Source organism: Camarhynchus parvulus, chromosome 14, assembly GCF_901933205.1.
Source record: "Camarhynchus parvulus chromosome 14, STF_HiC, whole genome shotgun sequence".
Lineage (NCBI taxonomy): Eukaryota > Metazoa > Chordata > Aves > Passeriformes > Thraupidae > Camarhynchus > Camarhynchus parvulus.
The window spans coordinates 10352370-10380168 of record NC_044584.1 but is presented as its reverse complement, the minus strand read 5'-3'; the positions used below and the strand labels follow the sequence as shown (position 1 = coordinate 10380168).

At 43.8% G+C, this 27799-nt stretch overlaps 1 protein-coding gene across 2 annotated transcripts; it reads right to left on the bottom strand.

Annotated features, from left to right (window-relative positions):
• Nucleotides 1–358: 358 nt before the first annotated feature.
• On the bottom strand, nucleotides 359–25247 carry TECPR1 (tectonin beta-propeller repeat containing 1). Of its 2 annotated transcripts, XM_030958287.1 has the most exons (25): nucleotides 25158–25247; nucleotides 21915–22147; nucleotides 20029–20211; nucleotides 19411–19533; nucleotides 18636–18761; nucleotides 16951–17125; nucleotides 16757–16857; nucleotides 15297–15398; nucleotides 14722–14867; nucleotides 13387–13895; nucleotides 12504–12649; nucleotides 11412–11567; nucleotides 10761–10910; nucleotides 9970–10127; nucleotides 9190–9317; nucleotides 9003–9105; nucleotides 8219–8315; nucleotides 7764–7843; nucleotides 7406–7462; nucleotides 5774–5948; nucleotides 4729–4864; nucleotides 4330–4422; nucleotides 3582–3688; nucleotides 3002–3121; nucleotides 359–2320 (listed from the first exon to the last, which is right to left on the bottom strand). In XM_030958287.1, exons 2-25 carry the CDS (start codon nucleotides 22143–22145, stop codon nucleotides 2123–2125), a joined length of 3600 nt encoding a protein of 1199 aa, XP_030814147.1. In that variant the 5' UTR covers nucleotides 22146–22147; nucleotides 25158–25247; the 3' UTR covers nucleotides 359–2122. The 2 variants fall into 2 exon arrangements, with proteins under 2 accessions (XP_030814147.1, XP_030814146.1); XM_030958286.1 differs by lacking the exon at nucleotides 359–2320 and having other exon boundaries at nucleotides 2771–3121.
• Nucleotides 25248–27799: the final 2552 nt, after the last annotated feature.

Sequence of the window (27799 nt, the reverse complement as noted above, 5' to 3'; positions counted from 1 at the left end):
GCAAGTTTAAAATCCAGTATTTTGACAGTGCTATTGATGAAGAATTGCACTTTAGGAACCAAGTATGCTGATATTACTCCTAAACATGCAGACTTTAATGCTTGGGCAGTGTATTTTTGACTTTCTGCAACCAGAGGCATTTCAAATATTAAGCCCAGAATGGCACATCATATCTAGCTATAAATACAGCAGCCAAGGAGGCAGGTGAAAGTCTCCCCTTCCCTGAACACTCCATCCCCAAGGTACAGTCAGGCTCTGGACAAAGGGATTTTTATGGAATTACAGCTGCTAGTTCCACTGTGTAGCAAAGTACAAAGTGCTGTGTTCTTAGACATGTCAAAAGGGACGAAGAAGCATGTTTTTCTGATAAATTACTTTTATTTTTCAAAATTGCCTCAGTTTAAAGTCACTTTTCCATACATTAACTAGCCACAACAATGACATATTTTTAAATTAAATAATTTTCTAAATAATATTTTAGAAGGCAAATACTTAGTACTGAAACATAAACAACTTATAACTTTTTTTTTCACTTAAACCCAGCTTTTTACAGTAAAGTAAGTGAAACTTGGCAATGTAGGGAAAAATGCAAAGGTACATTATAAAGCTTATTGTATGCAATCAGGTTGATTGTTGGAGATGTAAACACTGACTATTAAAAGGAAAAAATCTTGATACAATGCAGAGAAAAATACAATCCTAATAATTCTCTAAAAATACATGTAATAAAGTTATTTATTTGGACAAGATACTGTGCAAGTTATGCAAAACCTATTATGGTAATTAATGCAACACATGATTTATGCTTCTCCCACAATGTATGTATAAACCAGAAATCTCTAATCACATACTGGAAAGATCAACAGGTTCTTTTTTTAACAGTAAAGCATCTTCAATCTTCATCACATTTGGACTTGGAAACAGTGCTTTCCTTGGCATTAAATACCAAATATATTCTTTAAATACGTGCAAACATAAGTTTTACTTCTACAAATACAGTACTGAGACCACACCAAACTGTTCATCATATAAAAATAGCTTCATGTACAGTTACACACACAGAGGAGAAATGAATGTAAACTGTCCAATAATGATAAAGTCAGGAAAAAAAGCTTTTTTTGAGAATAGAAAGGGGTTTCATGTTGGAAAAAGGGATGCATAAATCACTTACTCAAAATGAAGAGCATTCTGAACTGCCATCAGTGTACACTGGCAAACTCCACTGCTGTCAGAAAAGTTGCTTTGCATTCCTACCACTCTAAAGTCAGTTTAAGACCTTCCCTTGATTTCTACAGTTTGAAAGCATAATTTGCAATGATCTGGAACACAGCCTCCAGAGTCCTGTCCCTTCCAGCCTCCTTAGGAAGGCATCTGTGTCCCTCAACTGTCCCAGTGTCAGTTCAGCTGAAGACAGAACGTGATTTCCCAGCGCATGCAGTGACAGTTCAGAGCTGAGCCCGACTGAGCAGGACTGGGCTCCCTGAAACCAGGAGTTCTGCTGCCTGATTAACACACTGTGAGAAAAGACAGCAAAAATTGGCCCTTCCTGCTAACTGCAGCCTAAGCAGAGTTGTGCAGAATTTGATTTTGCTGATGGGAGCAAGAACAGCCTGACCCAGTCCATCCTTAGACGTGGAGCCCTCCCAGTAGCAGAGTTCTGTGCCTGTGTAAGGGCCTCTACAAACAGGACCAGCTGTGTTTGCCTGCATTCATTCAAATTGAAACAACACCTTCATCTGTGCTCCAAGATGAATCTCAAGGACAGCGTGCATGATGTCTGAATATGAGAGAAATGTAGGGAGCATAGAAAAAGAAGTAAATGCAGTGATCATGGGTGCAGATATTCACATTTCATGGTGTGTAGCAGCTATGGTAAAGGGTCAGAAATACACTGTGGTTAAAAACCTTGCCTGCTTTGACAAAACTATGAACTCTATCAAGTCACATTTTACACAAGTTGCATTAGAAGGATTCAGTACTTAAAATACCCCATTGCAAAGTCCAGTTCAGTCAAACATATTAGTAGCACAAAAATGTCATGTTTTTCTCTCCAAGCAGTAAACATCTGTTTCTTTTTCAACTCTTGCCTACTGCATGTTAGCAACATGTACATGGCAACAATTTAACAGTTAACAGAATTTCTGTCCAATTCTTGACTTTCACTGACCATCAGAGGGCTCTTAGAGTGTTCTGTTTTCCCTTTACTCTCCTCATCTTCTCCCTCCTTCGATGCTGCCGGGTTTTCCTCGGCGGTGTCAGGCACAGCACCCCGAGATGCTTCTGTTGCATTTCCTCTGACTGTTATGTGCTCCCACCCACCCTGTGAAAAAGGGACACAGGAACTCAAAAGGAGAAACATCACCCTGTCAGTGCTGTATGTGATGTGATGCTTTATGTGCACTGCTAGTTTGTTCTATTTGTTGAGGAGGAAAATAATCCTGCTCTGGGATGAATCAGGAAAAAGGCTCCTTGTAAAATGAAACAAAGCACAGCAGATCTCCCTGACAGGGAGTTACAGAGTGGTAAACTTGAGGATTGTTTTTTTATCACAGGGAATTGAGATTAGTAGGGTCAGGCATTCATAACAGAGCCACCGCAGATGTTCCAGCAACTTAAAAGGTGGCAAAACATTGAAATAGCCTTTCTCAAAACATTGAGAATATTACAGGGTACAACAATGAGGAGTATTCATGTGCAGACCAGGAAGGAATCCACTTTCTTTTCAATGGCTCTTACTCCACTAGTTTTTCCATTGTAACTTTTAAATTACCTATTTAAAATGAATACTTATCAAATGCAAATAAACAACTTCCCAGTTATGATTGCAGAGCCCATTATAATAACTTGATATAATAAACCTGAAGGAAAATGTCCATTTCCTGCAGGTATATCCAAGCTTTCCCATGCTGGCCAGCTGGGCAGGATGGCACTTCCCTTTCTCTGTGAGCCCACAGACATTGGGATGCACAACTTCAGACAGTTCTGTGCCCCCAGCACTTACCCCAATACCATAATCCCAGGAGAGGCCTTTAGGTTCCAGGGGCTGGACACCAGTCCGGTGGCAGACAGTCCCACAGCTCAGGCTGTGGCTGCCCTGCACTTTGTCAGCTATCACCCACACCTCGAGGAAGCAGAGAGAGGCAGTAAAATGTGCTGCTCTTCCCAGATGTGAGATCTCTGTCTGACCCCTTTCAAAAATCAGGCTTGTTCTTCAATAGGCTGAAAATGCTCTAATTTAGGCAGAGAGACACTCAAACAAACTATAAAGCAGTGTTATAATTAAAACGTTGCCAGATAAGACTTGGCAGGAAATAGATTAAATATATAAAAAGCCTTGTTAAAATATATAGCCTTGTTAAAAAATGGAAAAAAAATTAATGAAGCTTTTTGCAGCAGAGGGCTTGGCTGTATCATTATTCCATTGGTATGATTTTTTCTCTTGTTATCATATTCCAAAACTTTGACCAACATTTTGTGCAATGAAGTTAAACAAAACTAAGGCTGAAGAACATTGAATTATTAAAGTATATTCTACATAATTTTTAATAAACTCATGAGATACAAGGAAGCTTAATACACACCTGGTCCAGGGGCCCCACAGACATTTTACGGATATTATTGGAAACGTGATCCCAGGTGGATCCTTGAGGGTAGCTGGGTGTGATTCCCTGCCGGTACCAGAGATTGCCTGGGAAACAAAGAGTGCTGGTTACAGCCCAGCATGGCTGTTTGTCTGAAATGCTGTAAACAACATAAATCAAGAATTCTTTCTGTGTTCCAGGGAAATGCAGTTTTGGCTAAGGTGTTACAGAGATGGACAAAATGAAGCTCCCACTTTGGAATTTGTATTTCTATAGTTATTGCTTATAAAAAATAGCAAATACTGTTTTGTAAAACTTCTTGGGGGAAAATGTTCATATAAGGAACTATGCATTAGAAAACAAAAGCAGATGAGATGAAGGTCCCTGAATCTGTTGTTAAAGACTTGTTTCTTGTACAAAAGGTGCTTCATGATTTATCTGTTTTGGAGCAGGATTCCCGACAAAACCCAGCTATGCAATTCTCTGCCATTCATCTGTGTCTTCCCCCCCCCCAGAGCACAGGTGCTGGCCTGTTGTTACCCAGGGCATTATCAGATACAGCAGCCGAGCCTTCAGAAGCAGTACTTCAGTGCACTGCTACTCCACATCCTTCAGTATGAAATAATACTCCCTGTGGAGCACCAGTATTCATCTGTCCAGTTCTAACTTAACCTCTTCTTTTTTAATCAGTCTGGTACAGGCTGATGTACTTTTTGTAGCACTGACTAATAGTTTTTTAAATCCTTACCATTTTTATCCAAGACAAACACAGATGTTCGTCCCACTGAGACTTGCTTTAACTTCTGTTTTTGAGGTGAAGGGATATGGTACCAACAGTCACCTAAAGGTCACAAATCTTGAGTTAAGCATTGCAAAAATAGAATTAGGTATGGAAATGTCTGCAGCTGAAATACATTCCTGTGCGGGAAAGCTGTGAATGACATCACACTTCATTTATTTTTAACAGATTGTTTTTTACAAATGAACACTTCCAATTGCACAAGTGAATAGCAAATAACCTGCTATAATTATTGTACTATTTGTATGCACAGTTTTGCACAGCCATGGGAAACACCTCTGTGAAACAGATTGGACTTTTTCAGACATGGCAGTGGAGCAGAGCAAAAGCTAAAGTACAAGTTCTTACCTGCAGGCTTGTTTGGAGACACTGAACCCCGGTAGAAGGCAGAACCATCTCTAGCAATAGCCCACACTTGGTAAAATGCTCCAATGGAGATGGAAATGAAGGGCTGATCTGTTCCCACATGCAGCCAGGATGTTCCCTAACAAATCATAGGAGATGAATTGTGAAGCAGTGCTTAAAACTTCCATGACAAAATATTGTTGATTATTACCAAATGAGAAAAAAACAACATAGTGAAAAATGTTCTGGAGAATAAATCTTACATAACTTTACAACTGAATAGAAACATGGTTGCTGATTCTCAAAGATATTTGGATATACAATTCTTCGAAAATAACTTGAACAAGTTAAAAGTTGGACAATGAAAAGCCTTTTCTATTAAAATCACTGAATTTTACGTATCTACATGTCTCTGAACAGCTGGACTACAGCCTTCTTTTTTTTTTCTTTAATTCCTCACAAAAATCAGCTGATAAAGGATTTCACATTCCAGACACAGTATTCCAGTTCTCACTGCTGCACAGCCTTACAGATCAGGAAGGAAAAAATATTAAATATTTTTCAAATTCTTGTAGTTTTTCTCCAAATTCTACTAAAGCATTTTCTTAGATGTTTTTCCTGGTTTTTATCCTACTGGTATCGAGGCACTAGAGTGGGACCATGCTTCACAGAGCCCATTCCTCAGCAATTCCTTTAAGTGGGATACACCTGTTATCAACCATTTCAAAAAACAAACAAAAAAAAGAACTACTAAGCTGCCAGTGCAGAAAGTGGAAGTAAAATGCTTCATGAGGAGATGGCCAGGAGCTGAGAGAGGCTCCTGCAGGAGATGTGGCACAAGCTCAGGTGGATTATGCAAGAGAAGCACTATTATAAGGAACGTGGGCAGCAAACTGTGCTACAGCTGATGGACAGGGACTTGCAAATCTGGGACACAAAGGGATGAAAAATAACAAGGTGCTTTGAGAGAGGGCCCTGTGTGATTGTATGTATTTGCATATTACATTAAATACATCAATAAGCAGTAAAAACAAACAGGGAGCCTTACAGCTGGATTTTGCTGTGTCACTCCAAGCCTGCAGAGCACGTCTCCTTTGTCACTGATTGCCCACAGTGCTACTGATTCTTCATCATCTGCATCTGAACTGGGAATTATGGAGATGTCCCACAGGGTAACAGGAGGCACTTCCAGCCATGGCCCGTTGGTGACTATCTTACATTTTCTGAAGCAGAAAAAGCCCAAACCTGTCAGAAGTATGTACGTTCCATAACTGGTTTTCCAGTGTATTGTTGACTTCCAGTCCTAAAGTTTTTTTCATTAGGTAGTGCTTTTCATTAAATATTAGTATTTTTAATTTGAAAGAGGTTTTTAAAAATTAATCAGGTTTTGAAGTTTGAACTGATATTGATTTCTCAAAGCTTCTGTTGTTTATTTGGGTTTTTTTTTAAAGTTACTTTATAAAACCAAGACCACACAAGAAGTCTGCAACTGGTGCTACACTGCTCCATAGCTCTCTCAGACTCACTGGCCAGCAGCAAGATATTAAGTTCCAGAGAGAACTCCACACCCAGCTCATTCCTTCCTCTGTCTTGGTTAAAAGAATAACTCTTCAATTCTTTTTTGCTTGGTCTGTTAAAAAGGTTATGTAGCATCTTGAGGTAGGCAGAGGTAAAGCAGCTCTAAATGACAGACTTGGAAAGTCATGCTGGGACTTTGTGTACTTTTTCTGTGGAAATTGCACCAAAGTAGTGCTGTCAGTTAGGGAAATTATGGTAGACTCTATCATCATCACAAAAATTTCATGTATGACTAATGTCCTAAAAGACATCAGGCATTCCTCTGTTTTCCAGTTCTGAAAAACCAGATCCAACCCTGAGTCTATTTATTTCCAATTTTTAATTGGTAGTTAAAACAAGAGGAAGTATTTAGACTAGAGGGCATTTCTCAAGTTGCTTATTTTATTTCAAGTCATTATTTTGATTTACTGGGTTTGTTTTGCTGCATATCCTGAGATAACACTCTTGATGCTTTAGAACCTCACTTCAGAGCTTTTTGTAGGAGGGGTAAAATACTTTGTAGCATCAATACTAAACCCAGCAGTGTGTGAGTTCACAGCAATTAATTAGCACAGCTATTAGATGCTCTAGTATAGAAAGCACAGAAAAGTTGGAAAAACAGGGAATGCACAGACATCGCCAGCTTATAGAATATAGTGACAGTTTGCTGTTTTCTGGGTTCCACCTGGACATTTCCTCTGACTGAAATGGGGTTGGACTATCTGTGGCCCAGCATTCAGTATGTGGAATTCATAAATTGAAACTATTAATATAAAAGACCTATTGGCAGCAGTTACAAGTGACCTAACATGTACTGATATACCCAGTGCCTACTATTCCTTAATCATTTACCATAAGGAAAATCAGATATAGAGAAGAACTGTCTGACTTTTATCTACAGATCCCACAAAATCCAAGAGGGTAACTACCCAAAGAGACTTACAATTAGACACATAATGCTAAAGGTCATCAGTTTCTCTGCTGGGTTATTTATTTCAGGTTTCTTTACTTTTTGTTTTGTTCATTGGGTTTTGTTGACAAGACTCTTCACCTCATAACTAAAGTAGACTTAGTGAGCAATTAGGATTCAACTTCAAAACTTATTTATATTGAGGTTCCTCACCTGGCCCAGCGCCTCCGTCGGACAAAATCTTTCATTGTCTTGTGCCCATGGTAGGACCTACCAAAACAGATTTAAACAATGTTCATGAGGATGTCAGAGCATCTCCAGTGTCAGTGTCAGCCTGAGAGCACTGCCTCCATCTGCCCACCAGGCACAACCGCTGATTTTAAATTCTTCAAGTGATAATTTGCCAAGTTCACCTTGCTGCCCTCCCTCCCTGCAAATATCAGCATGCCCACAAAAGAGGGGGAAATGAGGCAGTGTTGTGTCCCTGCCAAAGGGCAGTTAATGTGCAAACCAGAAACGAGCAGGAGTGAGGACTGGAGCCTGGGATTTGGCAGAAGAGGAGTTTCCTTACGCTGGGAAGTCAGCTGCATACTGCCAGCCCTCCCGGTCCGTGCCGCCCGCTGGGCTGAAGTCAATGTACCAATCTGAGACCTGTGGGCAAAGGGGACACTGGCAGTAACAATCAACACCTCATCTATCATGAACACCTCTTCTTCTATTTACCTCCACCTTTTGGAGAGCAATGACTTGCTAGAAACCTTCTAACACTTGAAATACTTTTTAATTTTTACCCAAATCTTTTTAATTCAGTGGAGGAGAAAAGGATCTAAGTCACATTAAACAAAACACCCACTCAGTGCCTAACATTCTTTTGACTATGGAAGATTATTGCTAGCTATTAATGGGGAAAACAAGGTTAAACGTTACAAGAAATCCCAGAAGAAAATCTGGGCCCCTTAAACTCAAGTCTTGTATCCTACTTGCTAAGCCTGGGCTTTGTAAAAAAATTTGTAAGCCAAAACTTACCCAAGACCACTGCGGAGAAGGAGGCTTGGTGTTGGTCTTTGTACATTCCTGCAGGCCAGAGGCATCACTCCACATGTATCTGTCTGTGGGCAGACCTCTGTGGTGGTGGAACAGTGCACAAGGAATGCAAGGTCATTTACAACTGGGAGTTTAAAAGGTGAGGGAAAAAAGCCTTTTTGTAGCACTTCCTGCTTTCACACACAAAACACTGCCATCATTAATCTCTATTTAGAAATATCATGTGAGTGATGAGCACAGTGGGAAAGAATCTGTACAATTGCTTCCAGTTATAGCAAACTTGAGGACCTTGTAAATGTTTCTCTGTAGAGTGATATTCCTCACTGCCATTTAAAACTGGAACGTGAATGTCATATAACTGGATATGTATTTTTCTATACTTTTGGTCAAATATACTATTCAAGGACACAGTGTATTTAGTACAATATGTATAGGAATATACAGATCCTAATAACTTTTCTGTCTGGTCTTAATAGTGAAAGATACTGCAAGTAGGCACACTTTGTGCAAGCACAAAGCATAAATCTGTAACGTTTTGCCATAATGACATTTTGACATTTTTGATAATTACAAATTAGAAAATTGAGAAACACTGCTCCTTCCATCACAGGTTAACTATGAATGTTGGAGGAGACAGAAGACAGAGTAAGTGTAACACAGTATTACACAGTAAGTGTAATAAGTCTTCCAAGCTAGAACAAAGCCCTTGTTTCATTTGACAGTAGTAGTGTTAAAGTAAATAAATGCAATAAATGGAGTAAGTAACCTGCTGCTGTATCCAGTGACAGGGTTCCACCGTTGGTTCTCATAGATGTAAACACATTTCACATCTGACTGTGTATAAATATTATCAGCACTGCTGGCCAGTCCTGTGAGGAATAAACAATGTGGATTAGAGTAAAGCTAAAGCTCGAAGACATTACATTTTAAATTCCATCACTGCCAAGTTGTACCTTGGATGAAGCCTCCTCCATATCCACCAGTGTAAGCCCAGGCTGTGTGGTCGTAGCCGATGCCCCACACCACGCCCCGGCTGTTGCTCTCGATCAGCCGCAGGTGCCCTCCCACCTGCCGCCAGAACCTGCCAGGGAAGGACACTGCACTCAACACCCCATCCTTCAGGGATGGTGCTTTCCCCACCAACAGCCCCATAATCTTCAGCACAGGCAACCTGCTCTGCTCACTTGTCCAACCACTGAGCAATGTCTAAGTGAAAGCAGCTGCCAGTTGAAAGCATTTCCCTCTGAACAGCTCCCAAAAAGCAGATGGCATTGTTCTGCTTGAGGAGTTTGCAGTTCCATATTGCCACAGTTGTCATAAAAACTGTCGAGAAACTGCTCCTGGACTGCAATGTCTATGGAAGACTGAGAATTTCAGATTTCTTGACTCAGATAAAACTGAAAGCTCAAATTATATTCCAGTTACAGTGATTAAATTTACCTTCAGTTTAGGCTATCTCTTATGACATTAAAGATGCAGTTTAAAAAACTGGGATCTCAGTGAGAAAGGCTTTTGAAATCACAAGGATATCTCCAGCATCTAAGAATTAAAATATGATTTGGTGAATTTCTTCACGTGCAATCATGAGGAGGAAGGCAGCCATTAACCCTGTCAGTGAGAGACATCTGCAGTGTACTACACACTCCAAGAGCCCATCAAAGCCACTGGACTGACAGGACATTCTTTGCTGGATGGCATCCCATGCAGAAAGAACAGCTTCAGAAGCCTCTTACATTTGGTCACACGGCATCAACTGGGGTCCAGCCTCCAGCTCAGGACTTGGCTCACTAACAAAGATGTCTCCTTTACAAGTGACTGACCAAATGGCATGGTGAGAAGGAGGGCCTTGAATCCGTCTGCTTTCACAGCAAGACATGTTCAGCAAAGACAGCTACAAAACAAGAAGCAAAAAAGCTTCCATTTACAGTGAGAACAGAAATTCCCATAGAGATGCTCAGTATTGTAAAACAAAATTTTACCTCTGCACATTCTTGCCAATCAGCAAAATGAATTTGCAGCTTTTCCTCAAAAGGTACTAGAATTCAGTGGTTCAGAAATTATTATACAACCACTGGAACTGCTGTGGTTTGCAGGAGCTGATCAGGATGAAGCATCTCTCAGGTTTGCCCCTGCTCCAGTGTATCTATGCCTGTCTGCCTGTACAAAAGACTCTGCAGCAATGAAAACAGAGAATGGTTCTTCTACCAGTGCAGAAGAACACAATAACTTAATTCAACTCCTTACTCATTCCTACCGTAATCTATATCCAGAGATAGGAAGAGAATGTAAAGCAATATTGGTATTGCTGTGGATAACTGCAGCACCAGAAAGCAAGCAGGCTTGAGAGGAGATAACAAGCCTCAGGTGCCTCTACGTAAGTTTGATCAGATGGTTTAAATACCTAAACTTAAAAACCAGGTGAGTAGCCCCAGAGTTTAAATGCAATGCTGACATTTCAGAGACTGGATTCTATGTTTAATTGCAGATATATTGCCAGCTTGAAATGAGAGATGCCCAGAATTACCCAGTCATGCATTTCTTGCTCTGTTGCGGCTGCCAGGCGGATTGGCCATCGCTGCTTCGTCCTCTCAGGTGTGTACAGGGCAAAGGAATGCTTGGCTTCATTCAGCACTTCAACTATAATGGTCACTTCATTCAGGAACACATGGATGTACTAAGACAAGAGAAAAAAAATCTGTGACTAAGGCAAACCTTCCACAGAGCCAGCATTTTTGCACTTCTGGTCTACAAACAAGGCATTCCTGCCAAGGACAGCAAAGAATCAATTCTTGGCGCAGAGGGAATGAGACTCCACTTCCAGCTTTGCCCTACCTCTGATTCCTGTTGCCTGCAGGCATTAACCCTACTTGGGAAGACCCTGTCCAGCCAAGCTGGGCTCTTCACAATCAAGAACACTGTGAATTTCCAGAAGAATTCCTAATTAGTGCACAGTGATCGTTTAAGCAATGTGAGTGGTTTGTGATGGGGTATTTCTGACACAGCACTGACACAGCCCAGAAAAGCCTCTGGTTTCCTGGTACCTGGGGTTACCTTTGAATTGCCAAACCTCAGAACAGCAGGTGCCATAATTTGCCTCCTTCAAAGAAATTGTTTCCCTTTCAGAGGCTTCCCTTTGCCAAAAGCAGCTCTCCCAGGGGTCTGCAGCTGCACACACCTTTTTCTCCTCGTGGTACATGTAGTAGATGAACAGGATGCTGTCACGCATCCCATCACTCCCAGTGAACTGCTCCAGTGCAACTCGAACGTCCATCCACTTATGAGGCTTCCAGTTCCTCCACCACTGCAAGGCTCCAGTTTTAACCCAAACCGACTGCAAGGCAAACACAAAAGCAATAAAGAAACTGCATGACTCTTTTTCCAGAATGCTGGTTTTGTGCCTACATGTTGTGTCTGCTGCAGGTTAGTCTGTATCACACCTCATCATACATTCATACAATTGTATCACACATTCCCATACAGAGTGTACCAGAGCATGGAAACCCATAAAAGTGGATAAAAAGATACTGAGGTAGCAGAGTACAACAGTAGTAACATTTTTACCCTGCAAGAATGCAGTAGCACACAGGTAGTAACTGACTCAAGTTTGCTCTTGTTATAACACAACCTCTCTTTGGAATTTAAAGGCTTTTGACATATTTTTTTAAAATGTGATCAAACCCCTGGACTCCAAGTGTTTTTAGTCAAAGAATTCTAGATGTCATTTGGCAATTAGCAGTGAAGGGACCAACAATATGAATGAATCTGAAAAGAGCCAAGGAGTCATAACAAAGGGAACATCAAACAAAACTGCTGCTATTTATGTGCTGCCACTGACGTTTGCATCATTTATTTACGCAAGTTAAATTAGTCCTAATGGCCAAGAGAGGGAAGCTCACCTCCTTGAGTCACTGTTTCAATTAAGATGCCTCATCTTGTGGTGGAATAATTCATACAATGTTCTGCTGTTGCAACCATTTCTCTGAAGATTTGAGGTCTCACAGTACCCAAATAATGCTGAGCAATGCTTTGTTTCTTCCTAAATAAAACTATCTGATAATGCTTTTAGATGAATACTGCTGCTCCATCTTTGACAAGCTGGTAATTTCCCACAGGGAGCTCAGACATTAATAATCCAGGAAAGTTGTCACAGACAGAAATAAGGGCAAGAATATAAAGCTGACAGTAAACTCAAATCAGTATGTCAGAAATGTGTTATCGATTCCCAGATGTGTTTAGAAGATAAGAGATAAATGTCCTCACTGCTTACCTGCTCAATAGCCTGCTCATAGTGCCTGAAATTCTCCAGTTCCCGCTTTGTCCTTTCACTGAGCTGCTGAAAAATCTGCTTCCTCCAGGCTGCTGTCTGTGCAGGAGTGATGGACAGGGACAGAGACTGCACAGATGATGACAAACCTGGGACAGAACCAAACCCAATAAACTCCAGTGAGCTTTGAGTACAGTTCTGTCAAAGGTGAAACATGGCACTCCTTTGAACACCAGACTGGATCAACCCAGTCCAACACCATTTTTATAATGATTTGGATTCAATGTATTACAGCCAAACTTTGTACATGATTCATAAAAAAGGATCACTAGATAGATTATATAGAAGTTTCTAAAGCCATAACCTTGTAAAAATGAGAGTTTTGTCACTTAACTGCAAGATAATTAGATAATATACTGCATCACAAGTTAGACTGTTAAATACTAGGATGCCAGAGTTCATGGTTTATTTTACCCATTTCAGTAGGAATGGCAGAGTGAGGCAGTTATTGCCAGCATCTGCACCTCCCAAGAGAGCCCTTTTCACTCCTTTCTGTTACTGCTCAGTGATATTATGTGTTTTGCCCGAAGCTGCAGTTTCAGTACAATTAAAAATGAGACGTAGATCCAGCACAGATTACTCTACAAAATTGCTACAGGAACTCAAGAGAAAATATCAATTTTACATTTATTTATCTCAAGCCCAAAGTGCTCTATGCTCTACAGCTAAATACTGCAGCACTATGCTCAGACATGAACCCATTAACAAACTGCAGTAAGAGAAAGTGGGTTAGCACAAGTGGCTTTGCTCAGAAAAAACTTTTTTTCTTAAAGAGCATATTGAGCTGTGAGTGAAACTGGGATGTGCTGTGGTGACTGGCCAGTACCTGATGGAGCAGTGAACCACTTCAGTGGGCTGTGCAGATCTACCAGACAGCCTCCCCCAGACACCCAGGCCCACAGCGGGTGCTCATCGGCTCCGTACTGGTCCTCAGCTCCCACCGAGAAGGCACCCAGGGAAGAGAGGCTGGATGTGTCTGCAAAGCTGCTCACAGACAGCACTGGATGCTTCTGAGCCTCCTTCAAGTCAATGTTTATCCACTGCAGTTCTGCAGAAGGATTTGGGTTTGCAGGAGATTTATTCATTTCAAGGTTATCTTTGTCATTACTAGCTGAAGCAGCAGTGCCTTCTCCTTGCTCAGAGTGCAGAGGATCCACAGGCAGCCGTGCAGATGTTTCAGCCTGGCTGGCTGGGCCATTCCCAGCAGCTGCAGCTCCCAGCAGGGCAGGGCTGGCAGGGCTCGTGGGCAGCTCTGTATCAGAGGAAGGATCTGCATCACCCTGAATGACCGCGCTTGTTTGGTTCTGAATATCATCAGTAAAGAAACAGCCAGCACTGAAGGACAAATAGATAATTAATTATCATCCAAAGCATTGTAAATCAGCACAGGCCTTAGATTGCACACACACAGAAACTGACTTAGTGTTTCACTGCAGGAGAGAAACAGCAGACTTCTCTTTTAAATGTCAAATTCTATCATCGGAGGAACAAGTCCAACACAAACCTGGCAAACTGGTCTAGTAAATCTGAAACATAGAAAGGAATTTTATTGATCTTTTCAAACAATTGGTGGTGTTGGCTGCCTACAACTCTTAGGAAAACGCATGCCATTTTCTGAATATGAAATAACAAATGGGATTTTTTTAAGCCCATTATTAACTTTATGATTTGTCTTTGCCAAAGGGAACGTCTCAGCACACACTCTGGCTCAAACAAGTCAGATCCACTGGCATGTGTAGTACAGCCCAGAGGCCAGCAGGCAGGGGGAGTAACTGATTTAACCTCCCTAGGAAAAGAAACCTACAGTGACACTCAGGAAGAATAATTCCTAAATAGAGTTGACACTCCTTCATGGTATTTCATAAACAACATCTTCTCTTATTAGAGACTAGTTCCACATAGAGATAGTAAAGCCCAGAGGAACATGCTTTACTACAAGCATGCAGTGAATTCCAATGTGGGAGCTTCAGATTCTTCTCTGAGTGCAACAACTGCTGCTTATTGTTAATTTTAATGGCAAAAATGCAATTGCCTTTTGGCATACATAATGATTAGAGATGTCTTCCCCACTCCTCCTTGTCTGTACCACTTGAATGAAAAGAAATATCTCCTAGCATTGAAACCCTTGCTCAAAGTCTTGAGCAGGTATTTCATGGAGTACCTGAGCAGACTTGTTGAGCTCCCAGTCTGAGATCTGTCACTCTCCCTGCCAGACACAATTGCCTTCCATGTCTTCCCACTGAGCTCACTTGGTGTGACACCTTGACGAAAATAAATCGCTCTGTCATCGCAGCCAATTCCCCAGACCTAGGGGAGGAAAGGGCTTGGTGAGGGAAGTGGTTTGGAATGCAGCAGGTATCAGATACAAAAAAGGTGCAGTGGTGCAGAATTGAGCACAGAAAACTGCCGGACACAGCATTTTCCTTTTGTGTTCTTCCTTAATGCTGACACTGTAGATGCAGAAGAAAATTCTGTACCAAAACCAGTCTGCACCTCCCTGTGCCATACAAGACACGTGCTGGCTGTCACCTTCAGGTGCAGACTTGCAGAATTCAGCCTCTTTCCCTCCCAGCAGTTTAAGCCCAGGGTCCCTTTGTCCAGCCAGCCCTACTGGCACTGCTGAGACCCCTCCCCATGTGTGAACAGCTCCTGCACTAGAAGGAACACACCCTTAGAGGTAACATTCCTTTAGAGGGGAATGTAGATACCCTCTCAGCTACTCCCCAGCTCTCTTACCTGGTTGTTTAAGCCTACAGTTACCATCATCATTTCTCCAACCATTTCAATCCAACTTGTCCCACAAGGATTATGTGAGTTCACTCCTCTTCTAAACCACACCTACAACAACAACAGAAAGTAAATTTTTCTCCTTCTGCTCTAGCAGGAATTTAGTTTCTTTACTGGATTAGTCTTAATCTCTGACAGTGACTTGCCACATTGCCTTAAGAAATCAATTACTTCCTTGATTCTTTATCAGATAAAGATAAAACAATTCACCCAACAGTACCCACATTGTGTGTCCACCTGCAGCCAGAAAAGCCAAAAAAGTAGACTTTTTTGTAGGACTTCCTGTGACAGTTAGCTTTTATGCTCTTGGAAAATACTTTCTATTACTATCACCGCATAGGCTTTTTTGATCACTCTGAATGGGCTTCTAAATAGTGTTCTTACATTCAAACCCTAGAAGCAGAGCTGCCAGAGGGAACTGTCAGGGGGATGTCTTTAGCAGTATGCTCCTTAAATTGTCTCCCCTTAGATCTGACCTTACCAATCTGAAAGTGTCTGTAGACTGGAAGAAGTTCCCTCTGTATGTAGCATACATCCATATAGTCACAGCAGCAAGCAGCTCCCTTAGAAGCTGTTGGTTGAATCCCATAACATCAGGATGCTTGACTGCCCTGTGGCAGGTCTGAAGGAAAATGCACCAGCCTATCTCCATTTATGACAGTGGATTTATGTGGCAGATGGAGCAGCCTGGGCACAGCTTGTTACCATGGCTCAGCTGGCAAGTATTGACTCAGTAGAGCAGAGAAACTCAACAGAACTGCTGCACAAGCACAGAGCTCAGGCCTGGCTTAGAATTCAGTGTGAAGGAGCAGGGAGTAGGATTCCATCTTCTTTATGGGTCCCTTCCAACTTAAGTCATTCCATCATTCTAAGTTAAAACTCTAGTAAGAAAGTAATCACACATCCACATAAGAGATATCTCACCTAATTAAACACTAAAACCCCCACATTAAAAAACTGATGAAGAGGGAACACATTAAAAAAATGATGAAGATTTGCAGTAGGAAGATAAAAAAATAGCATCATGCAGGAAAGTGTAGATGAGAATACTCCCCCTGCTGCTTTTGATGTAAAATTCAGTCCTTGTGGAAACAGGAGTCACTTCAATTTTGATGCTTAATATCCCTTAGAAAAGGCTCCTCATCCAATCCCCACCCACCTGCCAAATCTGTCTGACTTGGGTTTAGAAAATTCCTTCCAAAAAAAAGCAAAAGGTCTTCCTTAAATTCAACTCAACTATCAGAAACCACAGAGCATTCCCATAACAGCAAGGGGAACCAGAATTCCCCAAACCAGGGGGACAGAGAGTTCAAATCACCAATGCTTCCTGTGCAAGTTACACTCCTGTCTGAGAGCAGCAGACAGAGAAAGGGAAGGGCAAAGCAAAAGCAGAACATGAGCCCTCTTACTTTTCTGTCCTTTGTGACACACCACACCACATCAACACCCACAGAGACGTGCATGATCCCGTTTTCAGAGCTTGGGGACTCCACAGTGCTCCAGGAAATTCCTGCAAAGACAGAACCCAGAAGGCACTGTAGGTTAGTTTCTTATCCAACACTACAAATCAAAGGGGTTTCCAGCCAGATTTAAGAAACTTTACCTTGAGGGTTATTCCTGTCAATTCCTTCTCTCACAATAGCTTGCCCTTCCCAGAGAGTTGCCCAAAGGAGGTCATAGGGACCACAGCTGATCTGCACAACTTCACCAGGAGTGGTGACTAAGGACCATGTGGAACCTTCTGGATTGTGATGGCAGACATTTTCTCTGTACCATACCTAGACAAGTTTAAAAAAACAAAACCAAATGAACTAAGGAAAAAATATCACTACAACAATGAAACCATTGAGACAAGAGTAAAGACAAACTGGAAAGAACAGCTCTCCTTTAACAAGAGGATTGTTTTATGTAGTGTATGGCACTCTGACCTTTAAAGGTATGTTTTCTTAAATGTTGATTATGCAGTTGAAGCTATTTCCTTATGTACTAAGGGAGGAGGCTGTTCTACAGAGCAGCTTTTATCATGGAACTACATCTGGATTGGGTACAGTAACCTATTGCTACAAGTTCTGTGTATATTTCAACATTTAAACCACTTCAGTGTATTTCAGGGCATGTTATATAAACCAAGAGTGAACAAATACATAACACAAAAATGTTACTGTTAGCTGAGAGCCTGGCCTCACTTTCACTGAACAGAGCTTGACACAATATGGGGGAAAAATTCCATTCTCTGTGCAGCCCTTGGTGACATCCAGCCATTTTTTAGTCTTGGACTGCAATTTTCTGTAGATCACAGTCAAAATGGGAAGGTCAAACATAGAAAGTATTCTGTGGCAGTCATATAAATGCTCCACAGCATGACTGCTGAGTGCTGAATCTTCATTTTTAGGAATACTTTATTTCCCTGGGGACTTCCACTTGGGAAATAAAAGCATTTTACAGTGGCAGTCAGGTAAGCCTTTAGACTGGGATGCTTGTCATGTATTACTAGAAAGTATGAGGAATAGGGAGTTTTATTTTAAACAATGTAAGCAGGATTGCTTGCCTCTCCAGGCAGTGCCAAATGTGACTGAAAGCTCAGGTTATCTGTTAAAAGCATTCCATTCTGAGACCACAAGTTAGAAAGTGTCTAGACACAAAGGAATATTAGATACGTGCTGTAAGGATGAAGGAAGAAAAGCAAGAGTCAAATCTTCACAGGACTGAGCAAAAGAGGAGACCCCATGGGAGGCCTAAAACCAACAACAACAACATAGAAAGATATGTAGTTTTCAACAGAAAATAAAATGAAAACAGGTCAGAGCTGGATGCCACATTGCCAGGTCAGGAGGTGATCACTTTCCAATCAGTAAGTCTTTGAAAAACCATTTTGTAAACTCTTGAATCATCCCTGTCTCTCCACCCCAAAGGCACAGCACGATGCTTCACCAGAACCTCTGTCAGGTTTTAAGGCTCCTTCTCCTGGTTCCCAGCCCCACAGTCAGCATTCTGGGCATTTTTCAAGACACAATACACTACTACTCAGACCCAGTTTTTAACATTCACCTGTTCATAGAGGTTAAAGGCTTCCATGAAACAACAACCCTAGAAGTACTAAGCCTTTCCATTTACAACACAAGTTGTTACATAATGTATCCCCAAAGCAGCTTTTCATCCTCTGCCAGATGCACAAGCAGTGCATTTCCTTACCAGTGTAAGACAATAACAACCCTGCCTTGCTATACAAGTATTTAACTCCTTTTAACTAGTAATTTTTATTAGAAAACTCAGGGAACACACACATACCCTTCCTTGCAAAGAAACTGCCCACACTGAGAGGCGGCCGAGAGGCTCGTCCGTGATCTCCCAGCCTCCGATGGAGATGTCATTGAAAGGGTCTGGCAGCTGGTCTGGTTCATCGTGGGACACAATCTGGAGCAAAGGGAAGGAAGGTTGAGGAGAGGAGACACTGCTTGGCTTGGCTGGTGGCATAACTTGTGTCTTGCAGATTGGTTATGTATCACCTCCTAGAGTGGCTGAGCAGGGAGATTCTCCCTCTCACTCAAGGCCTCCATATGCAGAGAGGGGAAATGCTGACAAGGCACCATGGAGAAGTCTGTTTTGCTCCTTAAGTAAAGGAAGTTTTTACTTACAGAACAGTGCATACAGAATTGGAAAGCTGAAAGATCACAAATTACAAATTTTGAATGTTCTTAGAATGGAACAACAATTATTAAAGAACAGTTATTCACACAGATAAAGCACATAGCTTGTGAATGATGCAAGGTAGGTACCACCTTGAACGAGAGTGCTTTGTCACAAAACCAAAGGAAGTTAAAAAGTTCATCTGAAATTTGCAAAGGAGCTGAGCATCCATCTCTAATTGCATCACCATAAGATTTGGCACCTTATTACCACAGGTTTCCATGAAAAATCCCAGCCTTCCATTCATGCTTACAAGAATAGCAAGTCAGAAGTGAAAGAATCCAAGTCCAGCCTACAGAGAAAATTAACTTCCCTGCAGTTCTAATTGATTATTTCAGACAATCAGTTTATTTAATATGTAAAAGAGATCCAGAACCTTTGCCCAAACGTCCCGTGATTTGTATCTCCTGTATCTGATCCATCTCCTGCGTCTGACACAAGAATTCCATCTCTTATCCTTTGTGTAGGTGCTGGGGAAGTCTATGGCATAAGTCCAGCCCTGCAAACAGAGGTTTCCTTGTATGAAAAACAGGATCAAGGGAAAGCTTGAAGTCATAACTCAGAGCAATTCTGCACAAGAGTCACAGCACAAGTCACTCTGTGTGTCTCTAGAGCCCTGATTAACAGATCAGCTAATTCCATGAATGATTTATGAATCATGCCCAAATTCCTCTGGGTGATATATACAGAACAAACAAACACAGTAAAACATTTTACTTTCTTCATAGTAAAGACCTTAAATAACAATGGCATTCAGTTGCCAGGATTTCGTGACCTGATCAAAAGAAAAAAGCTTCTATAGAAGCTCCTATAGACTTCAAAAACCTTCAAACAAGATCCTTCTTTCTGTTGTATTAAAGTTGAGCTATTTCTCAGAAAGAAGTATCTATGGCAACTTTTATTTTTACAGACTTTTTTACACTTCTATAAGTTCCTTCCATTTTACAGAGTAAGGATTCCCAGAACAGATCTCTTTTTGGTATTATTCACCTACCCCTTTCTCTGTTGGTTCCCCTCCAATATTTTCATCCACATACCAGTCAGACTCCCACTCCCAGTGTGGTGAAGGCAGTGTGAAACTATCAAGCTGCTGGTGTTTTAGCCCGCTCACATCACTCCACTGCCAGCGGTCACTGGGCAGTAATTTCTCACAAAAGCCACCAACTGGATTCCAGCGCTGCCAGAAATAATAAATAAAGTATTTTTCTTTGAGATCACATTATTTCATTGCACATCTATAGGGAGTCATGACATGTTTCTTATTTTCTGCAGTAGAAGAGGAATAAATTCCTGGGGTGAATGAGAAAGTGCTCACTCCATGAGCCCCTCCCTGACACAGCCTTTGGAGGAAGCTTTTTTAAGTATCAAAGAAGGGCTGACTGCAGAGCTTGTCCCAACCAAGTCATTTTCAGCTACATAAATAGGACCATCTGATGCTATATTTTACCAGGCACTGGGCTTTTTTCTTTGGTGATGTATGGCACCATGACACTGCAGCATTAGGGTAATGCTGCATGGATGGCCTTGGTATCTCTAATCTACTCCCAGAGAAAGATGATTCATATCTTGTCTGCACTAGAAAAACAGCACTGCCTCTGCCAGGAACAGTGTTGAGAGAACTGTATCAGCAAATCTCCCCTGGATCTTATATTTTTTCCCTAATCTGCCTTGAATCAGTTACAGAAGTGATAACACAAGGATTTTCACCAATACTGTCATTTTTTCCCCCACACTCCTACATACTATAGAAATACTGTCAAAATCTGTCCTGTAATACTGTCTTACATTTTAGGGCATGTGGAAAATGAGTGGTGCAAAATCCATCTATAATTTTTACACAAAATATTATTTGCTGTTACTAGAAATTTGGCTGAATTGCCTTGCACATTATCTGCAAACTACTTCAGTTTAATTTCTTCATTGCTAGCTCTTGTAGAGTATTTCTTTCTGTGCTTTCTAGTATTTTTCCGTTTTTCATTACCTAGAACAAACAAAATGAAAGTTTTAAAGTAACAAATAGAATTTTAAATTTCGCATTTTTAAAGAACATGTTTACATAATAAAAGGAACATTGTTAAATGGCTGAAAAGCTGTATCAATATTAAATAATGTATAAAATTAATTTGTTGTACTTTTGCCCATGCAGGTAAGTTAATATCTCTTCCCAAATTATATTCATTCTATTGCCTATTAGAAATCAGAGAAATGTGCTCAAGAAAATCCATCCATTTTCTCTCCCAATTAACTTTTTGTTAACTTACAACCAAATTTGATAAATTTCCTTTAAAATACTGTTTTAAAGACATTCTTTTTAAGTGCGTCAGATAGAAAGGATGACCTTAACATTTCTATGCGAAAAAGTTGGAAACATTGTACGTAAATGGAAAGTTATGCCTTTATTAGAGAAGTCTTTGGAACACTAAGAAGCAGCATTGTTTAAAGAATAATATATTTCTGATAATATATTAGCAGAATATATTATCATATATAATATATTTCTGATCTTTGTTGCCTGGAAGTTAACATGGGACGTTTTCTTAAGGGGATTGTGTATTTGTCACTAAGGAAAGGAGAAATGGAAACTACTCAGTGAAAAGAGTGAATGCTCCAGTCTGAAATGGCCCACACAGACCAGGCTGGAGTTCACACTGGCATTGCTTTTGCTAGGAGCAGGGAAGTGTAACTCCTTTGGGAATTTAAATACTACAAGAATTCCCTGGTATTTGGCACATATATTTACTCTTCAGAAACTTCTGATAAAAAATGAAAACAAATAAAACTGATCAATCCTCCTGTGACAAAAACACACTGAGACAGCTGATGTAGGCTGTGCTGTCAGCCCAAGCAGTGGCTGTGTGAGAGGTGCTGTACCTGTCATACCTGGTTCTCATAGGTTTCCTCCTGGTATCTGATGGGAACATCTCCTGAGAACACGTAGGTGTACACCTGATGGTCACAGGCTATTCCCCAGCAGCACTGTTTGACAGCAGAGACCCTCTTGAATTCCAGCTGTGTGTCCTTGCACAGCTCCCAGTACTGGCCAACAGTGGAGAGAGTGTAAACCCTCCCAAAAATGTCAACAGCCCACAAAAGGGAACTGGGCATGGCCATATCTGAAAGGCAAAACCAAGGTTATTGCTGGAAATGATGGGTACAAAAATGGATCTTGAATCTACTGCAGATCAGTCATGCTCTGAGCCATCATCAGTCAAATTAAATAAAGATGTAAGGGATGATTTTTTAAAAAGAGCCTGTGCAAAGCTGGCAGCCAGACCTCTTTGTCAGAGCTGTGCAGCCAACACCTCTCAGATGTCCCTGAAAAGCCATAAGAAAGACCTTTCTATCAGCCCACAACAGTCCATCCTACAAGAGGTCAGAAATAAACAGGACAGCTCTGGCAGGCTGGGGACAGACATGAGTTCTGAACTGGGATGAAGCAGCACAGACCATCTCATAGCAGGCAGCTCCACTCTCAGGGTCTGGTAATGCTGCTGGTGCTACACACCCTGCTCATCTCAGCTCCTGATATCCCCTGATCCTCCTTCTCAGCCTCCTCTCTGTGTAACAACACACCTACACAGGTACAAAGGCAAGGATGTGAAAGGGAGCTTCTCCAAAAACACACATCTGGATTTAAACCATGGGCATCCCGCCTGCCTCTGCCAGGAAACCTCTTTCAAAGCATTCTGGAGCAGATCCAACTTCAGGATCTTTATACGTAGGTGTGATGAGTTTAAGTACACACAGAGCATGGTTTGGCAGCAGAGACCTGGTTGAGTTCCATTCTGGTTCTGTCACATAATAACCTGTCATTTTCTGGGCACTGCAGCCCTGCCCTTCTCAGAGGGGTGAGGCAGGTGCACATCAGTCCTTTCAGAAGTCAAGAAAGGCCAGGGTATTTCTGTCACTTGATCTTCTGGGTGCCATCAAAACAGACAAATTTTGGTGGTTCTGTATGTGTGACAGCCAGAATTGCTAATGAATGTTTTGAACTTTGCCTTCAGCTCCTTTAACTATGCAGTAGGGAACTGGGAGAGGAAAGGAGGGAAGGGGACTCAGATCCAACACAATGGAAGAGGAATTCTTGCTTGCAGTGAGTGTGGAACACTGCTCCTTTGCTGTCAAATGGCAACTCTGCTTTTAATACAAGAGCCTAGGGAGAGCTGCCTGCCTGCTTTCTGATAGAAGAGGTGGCACACAGGGACTGACTTCACTCTCTATGTGAATGGCAGTGGTGAAACTGTGGAAAAACTCACACAGCTGTCAAAGAACAGCACAGGAAATTCCTGTAGGATCCTGGGGAGAATGTATCAGGAGTCTTTGCTTCATAGAATTGCTGCTGCTAAGAACCTAAAAACCTGGATCCAACAGGTGAAGAACAGGTAACAGTGATAAGAAAACACAGCAGCAAAGAATGTGTGATACCAGGAGAAGGTCATGAGCAAAATTCTCTTATTAGCTGTAGCATAACTAAGATGAATCCTCTGGTTTTCACCGTTTTCCCTCTCTTTGTTGCTGAGACTTTGAAGGCATGAATCTTTGTCTGCTCTTGGATCAACCATTTACCTTCTTTATACCCTCCCATAATGGAGTACAGAAGGACATGACATGGAATAATGGAACAAAGTGAAGAGGAGGTGAAAATTAGTGTGGGTATCACTGGGAAAATAAAGGCTGTGAAAATAACCCTTCAGTATTAGCACTTAAAATTCTCCAAAGCAGTATTTATAACAGAAGAAAATATTATACACTTCATCCTAAACAACCAGAATACCAGAGAGTCTGGAGTGAAGGAAGCATTATAGATAATGCAACAATGACAGCTACCTAGCCAGATAACAAAGAAAAGTGATGCTTGGGTCTCTTAAAGATGGACAAATGTATAAATGAAGGCTTGTACCTGGAATGACAGTCCAGGCAGGCAGAAAAGTAACTGGAACAGTTCAAAGATTCCAAAGATTATGAAGTTAAGAAAAACATAGATGGGACAACTAAAATAATGCAGGCTAATGCAGCTGGTTTGAAATACTCAAGGCAGCCAAGACAAGTGAGAGTTTCTACATATTCTTTCATCTGAACTTTTAAGACAGTGTTTGGGGCATCATGGGAAAATCCCAAATGCATTTGGGATTATAAACTTTTAAGACTTCACTTTAGGCCCCTTTGCACTGGCTGTGCTGCAGAAGATGAAGACAGATATTGCCCAGTTTAGAAGGATTCTCAGTGCTGATGGTTTATGCAATTTTCAGTGAAGGCAGAAGTTGTCAAGTAATCTCAGGGGCCTGGAAAAAACCTGATCTGCTGAATTATTCCTCATCCCGCAGCTCAGCCATGTAATTTTGGAAATGCTTAAATGAAGAAAACATATTGGTAATTAAAATTTCCAGGGGCCTGGCATATCACTGATTGCTACAGAATTCAAGAAAAATATCCCAACTCCTTGCACATAATAAAAGCAATGACGTTCCTCGGGAGAGCAGGGCCCAGTTCCCGAGTTCAGGCCGTGGCGGTGGCAGGATGTGAACCGCCCCGAGACTGGACGTGTTCCAAGGCACACCGCGCACACATTTCTGCTCGGTGTCACACGAACCGAGCGGGGACTCCTCCGGTACCGCCGTCCGGCCACGGCCGCGCCGCTCGGAGCCCGCGGGGATTCCGGAGCGCTCCACGGACGCGGCAAGGAGCGCACCGCGCCCGGCAGCCCGGCTCGGGGCCCGGGCATTAAGGCCGGACCGGCTTAGGAGCCGTGCGGGGCTGCGGCGCCACCGGCCTCGGGCGGCCCCGGCCCGGGCACAGCCCCGTTCGCCTGGGGCGGGCAGAGCCCGGCTCCCCTGGGGCGGCCCCGGGCTGGGCACAGCCCCGCTCCCCTGGGGCGGCCCCGCTCCCCGCGGGCTGCGGCAGGAGGCGGGCGCGGGGCTCTGCCGAAACGCCCCGGGCGCCCCCACGCCCTCCCCGCGGGGGCTGCGCGGAGGTGCCGGCACCTCCCCGCGGCTCCGCCACTGCTCCCGACATCGCTGGAGCCGCCGGGAAGGGCGGCAGAGGCCCGACCTCCACCCACCCCTGCCCTGCCCACGGACAGCCAGCGGCGCTGCCCCGGCCCAGCCCCCGGGCTCGCCCCCTCACCTGCCTCCTGCCGCCAGGCGCCGCTCCCGGCGGAAGGAGCCGCCGCGCCCCCGGCAGGGCGGCCCCGCGGAGCCGCGGCCGGCGGGGGAGCGCCGCGCCCACACCGGCTCCGAGCGCCGCCGCCATTGGCGCGGGCCGGGCGCGTCACGGCCGGGGCGGCGGGGCCGGGACCGCGGGGCTCCGCCGGGGCCCGGGTTGGGCAGCGCCGGGGCGGCTCCTGCGGGAGCTCCAGGGAGGGCGACGGAGCCGAGCAAGGGACTGGAGTGGGTCTTGTGAGGGAAGGCTGAGGGAGCTGGGCCTGTTCGGCCTGGAGAAGAGACCACTGAGAGGGGACCTCATCTATATATGCAGAAATGTCGAAAGAGCTGTCAAGAGGAGGCTCTGCTTGGTGGTACCGGGCAATAGAACAAGAGACAGCGGGCAGAAACCGACACAGGACATTCCACCTGAATATGAGGAAGAACAACTTTCCCGTGCAGTGACCAAGCACTGGAACAGATTGCCCAGAGAAATGTGGAGTTTCCTGCACTGAAGATACTCAGGGACTGTCTGGATGCCATCTGCCATGACGACCCTGCTTCAGCAAGAAGATTGAACAGATGAGCCATTGTGGTCCTTCCAACCCGACCATTCTGTGATGCTGTGACTCTGTGGAAGGAGCTTGTGCAGACAGAGCCCATCCATCTGTCCAGCTGCTCCGAGTGAGCCGTGGCTGCAGCTGGAATGAGGGAATCCAGCCTTTGCCTGAAGTTGCCCTTTGCCACCAGTAAATGCCCTGCCTGGGGTGAAAGGAAGGAGGTGGCCTTTCCTGTCACAATCTATGGCAATGCAGTAGGAGCACAGTAACAGTGCTCCCTCTCTGGGCACCACCAAAGGTGCTGCTTAACATTTATTGCAGGATATCACCTACTTGTCCTGCTACAAACAATAACCTTCCTTTCAAACTGCTTGCTTGTACATCTCAGCTTTTGCCATCACATTCCAGTTCATTTTGAAGTGAGGCAGAAAATCTAACAAGATAGGGAAGGACTTTCCAGGCCTGTCCATCAAATATCTGAATCAAAAGTATCCCAGACCTTCATATGTCTCGCAGGCCAGTACAGGAGTTGAAAAAGCATCGCAGACCTCTCTCAAAGGGAACTGGCTGATCTCTTGTGAGTCTTGCCTGAGGAGTTTCTAGTTGCTGGTTAAGGAGAATACATCTGCCTTGCTCTAGTCCTGTGGGCTGGGGATTCAGATGGTTTTGGTGTGCAGAGAGTTGTGGTTTGGAGGGTTGATGCACACATTAAATTCTCTAGAATGATTCCTGTGTGAGGCAAAGCCATCCAGTCTGGGTTGTTTCCTGCTGAGCCCCCAGGACACTTGACTCACTGCAGTGGTTTTGGTCCCTTGCACAGACTGGGGCCTACCTCAGTGCAGATTTTTTGCTCTCTACTAGTGTTTTGATGATTTGATCATTGTAGCAAAACATATTTATCAGACTAAGTACAGTTTAGATTTTAGAAAATTCCCTTTGCAAGATTTTCAGTGGTTGTGACTGATACAATTGATGTGTACTCAATCCTGTGGCCACTATTCGCAGGTAGAAACAAGATTTTAGTTGTTTTCCAAGGGAACTAGATTGCAGAAGAATTTATGGAGCATTTCCTGGGTGCTGGAAATGCTTCCAACATTAGGAAGGTGGTTTTCAGAAGCAGATGAATCTGGTGGAAGTGTTGTTGAACTCTTCCTGTAGTTTGCAGTACAGGAGGCAGCAGCATCCTTTGCTTTCCTCTTCCTTCCTGTAGTGTTTGTTTCTTAACTTTAGTGTTTCTTTGAAGAGTTTTCTCCTCTTCTCAATTTCTTTTCAAAAACGTTCCCTCTCTTTAGAACATTCCTACCCTGTGTCACCGTTCCGGAGCTCTTCTCCCGTTAACGCTCTCGTGCGGCTCTCCGCCGTGGGGGTGTAAGAGTTTGCAGAAGTCACTGCGATAACCAGCCCCGTCCTCACCGTCCCCAGCCCGCCGGCTTCCAGCAGGGTCGGCATTTCACAGAACGGCTCAGCTTGGAGGGGCCCTGTGGCTGATCTGGGGCAGGCTCCCTGCGGGAACAGCGTCACCCCAGGGCACACGGCTCGGGATCGCGGGCTGGGAGAGCGGACGGGGGGGAGCGGTGCTGAACGGGGGCTGAGCGAGCGCCTTAAGAATCCCCCATCGGCTCAGGGCAGAGCGCGCACTGCCCGCTGCTCTCGGTGTCCGAGCGCGGGGAACCCGGTACCCCCAGCCAGGGCAGTGTATTCACGGCCCCGCTGACCGGGACACAAGGCTGCGGCGCAGCCGGTGCCGGTCCCGGCGGGGCGCGGCCCCTTTAAGGCCTTTAAGGCTCCCTGCGCCGCCCGCCGGAGCCGCCGCGCGCCGCTCGGGGAGCGGCGTCACGTGGGGCGCGGCGGCCTCGTGACCGGCCGCGAGCGCAGCACCGGGGCCGCCGCTCCGTGCGCGCCGCTGGGGAGGGGCCGCTGCCGTCCCCTCCCCCGCCGCGGGCCCCTCACGCCGCCGCCGCCGCCCCCGAGCTCCGGCGCCCCCGGGCGGGGCGGGGCGGCCGGCGCGCCGGGCCCGGCGCCGCTTCCTGGTCGGCCCCGCGGGACGAGGCAGCGCCGGCCCAGC

Coding starts and splice junctions, on each gene's coding strand:
- TECPR1 (XM_030958286.1), bottom strand. CDS start 22,145: ATGGCCATGCCCAGTTCCCTTTTGTGGGCTGTTGACATTTTTGGGAGG. Junction 17,126..18,635: donor CAGTTTCTTTGCAAGGAAGG/GTATGTGTGTGT, acceptor AAACTTGTCTAG/GTATGGTACAGAGAAAATGT. Junction 7,844..8,218: donor CTTCTCCGCAGTGGTCTTGG/GTAAGTTTTGGC, acceptor CTTTGCCCACAG/GTCTCAGATTGGTACATTGA.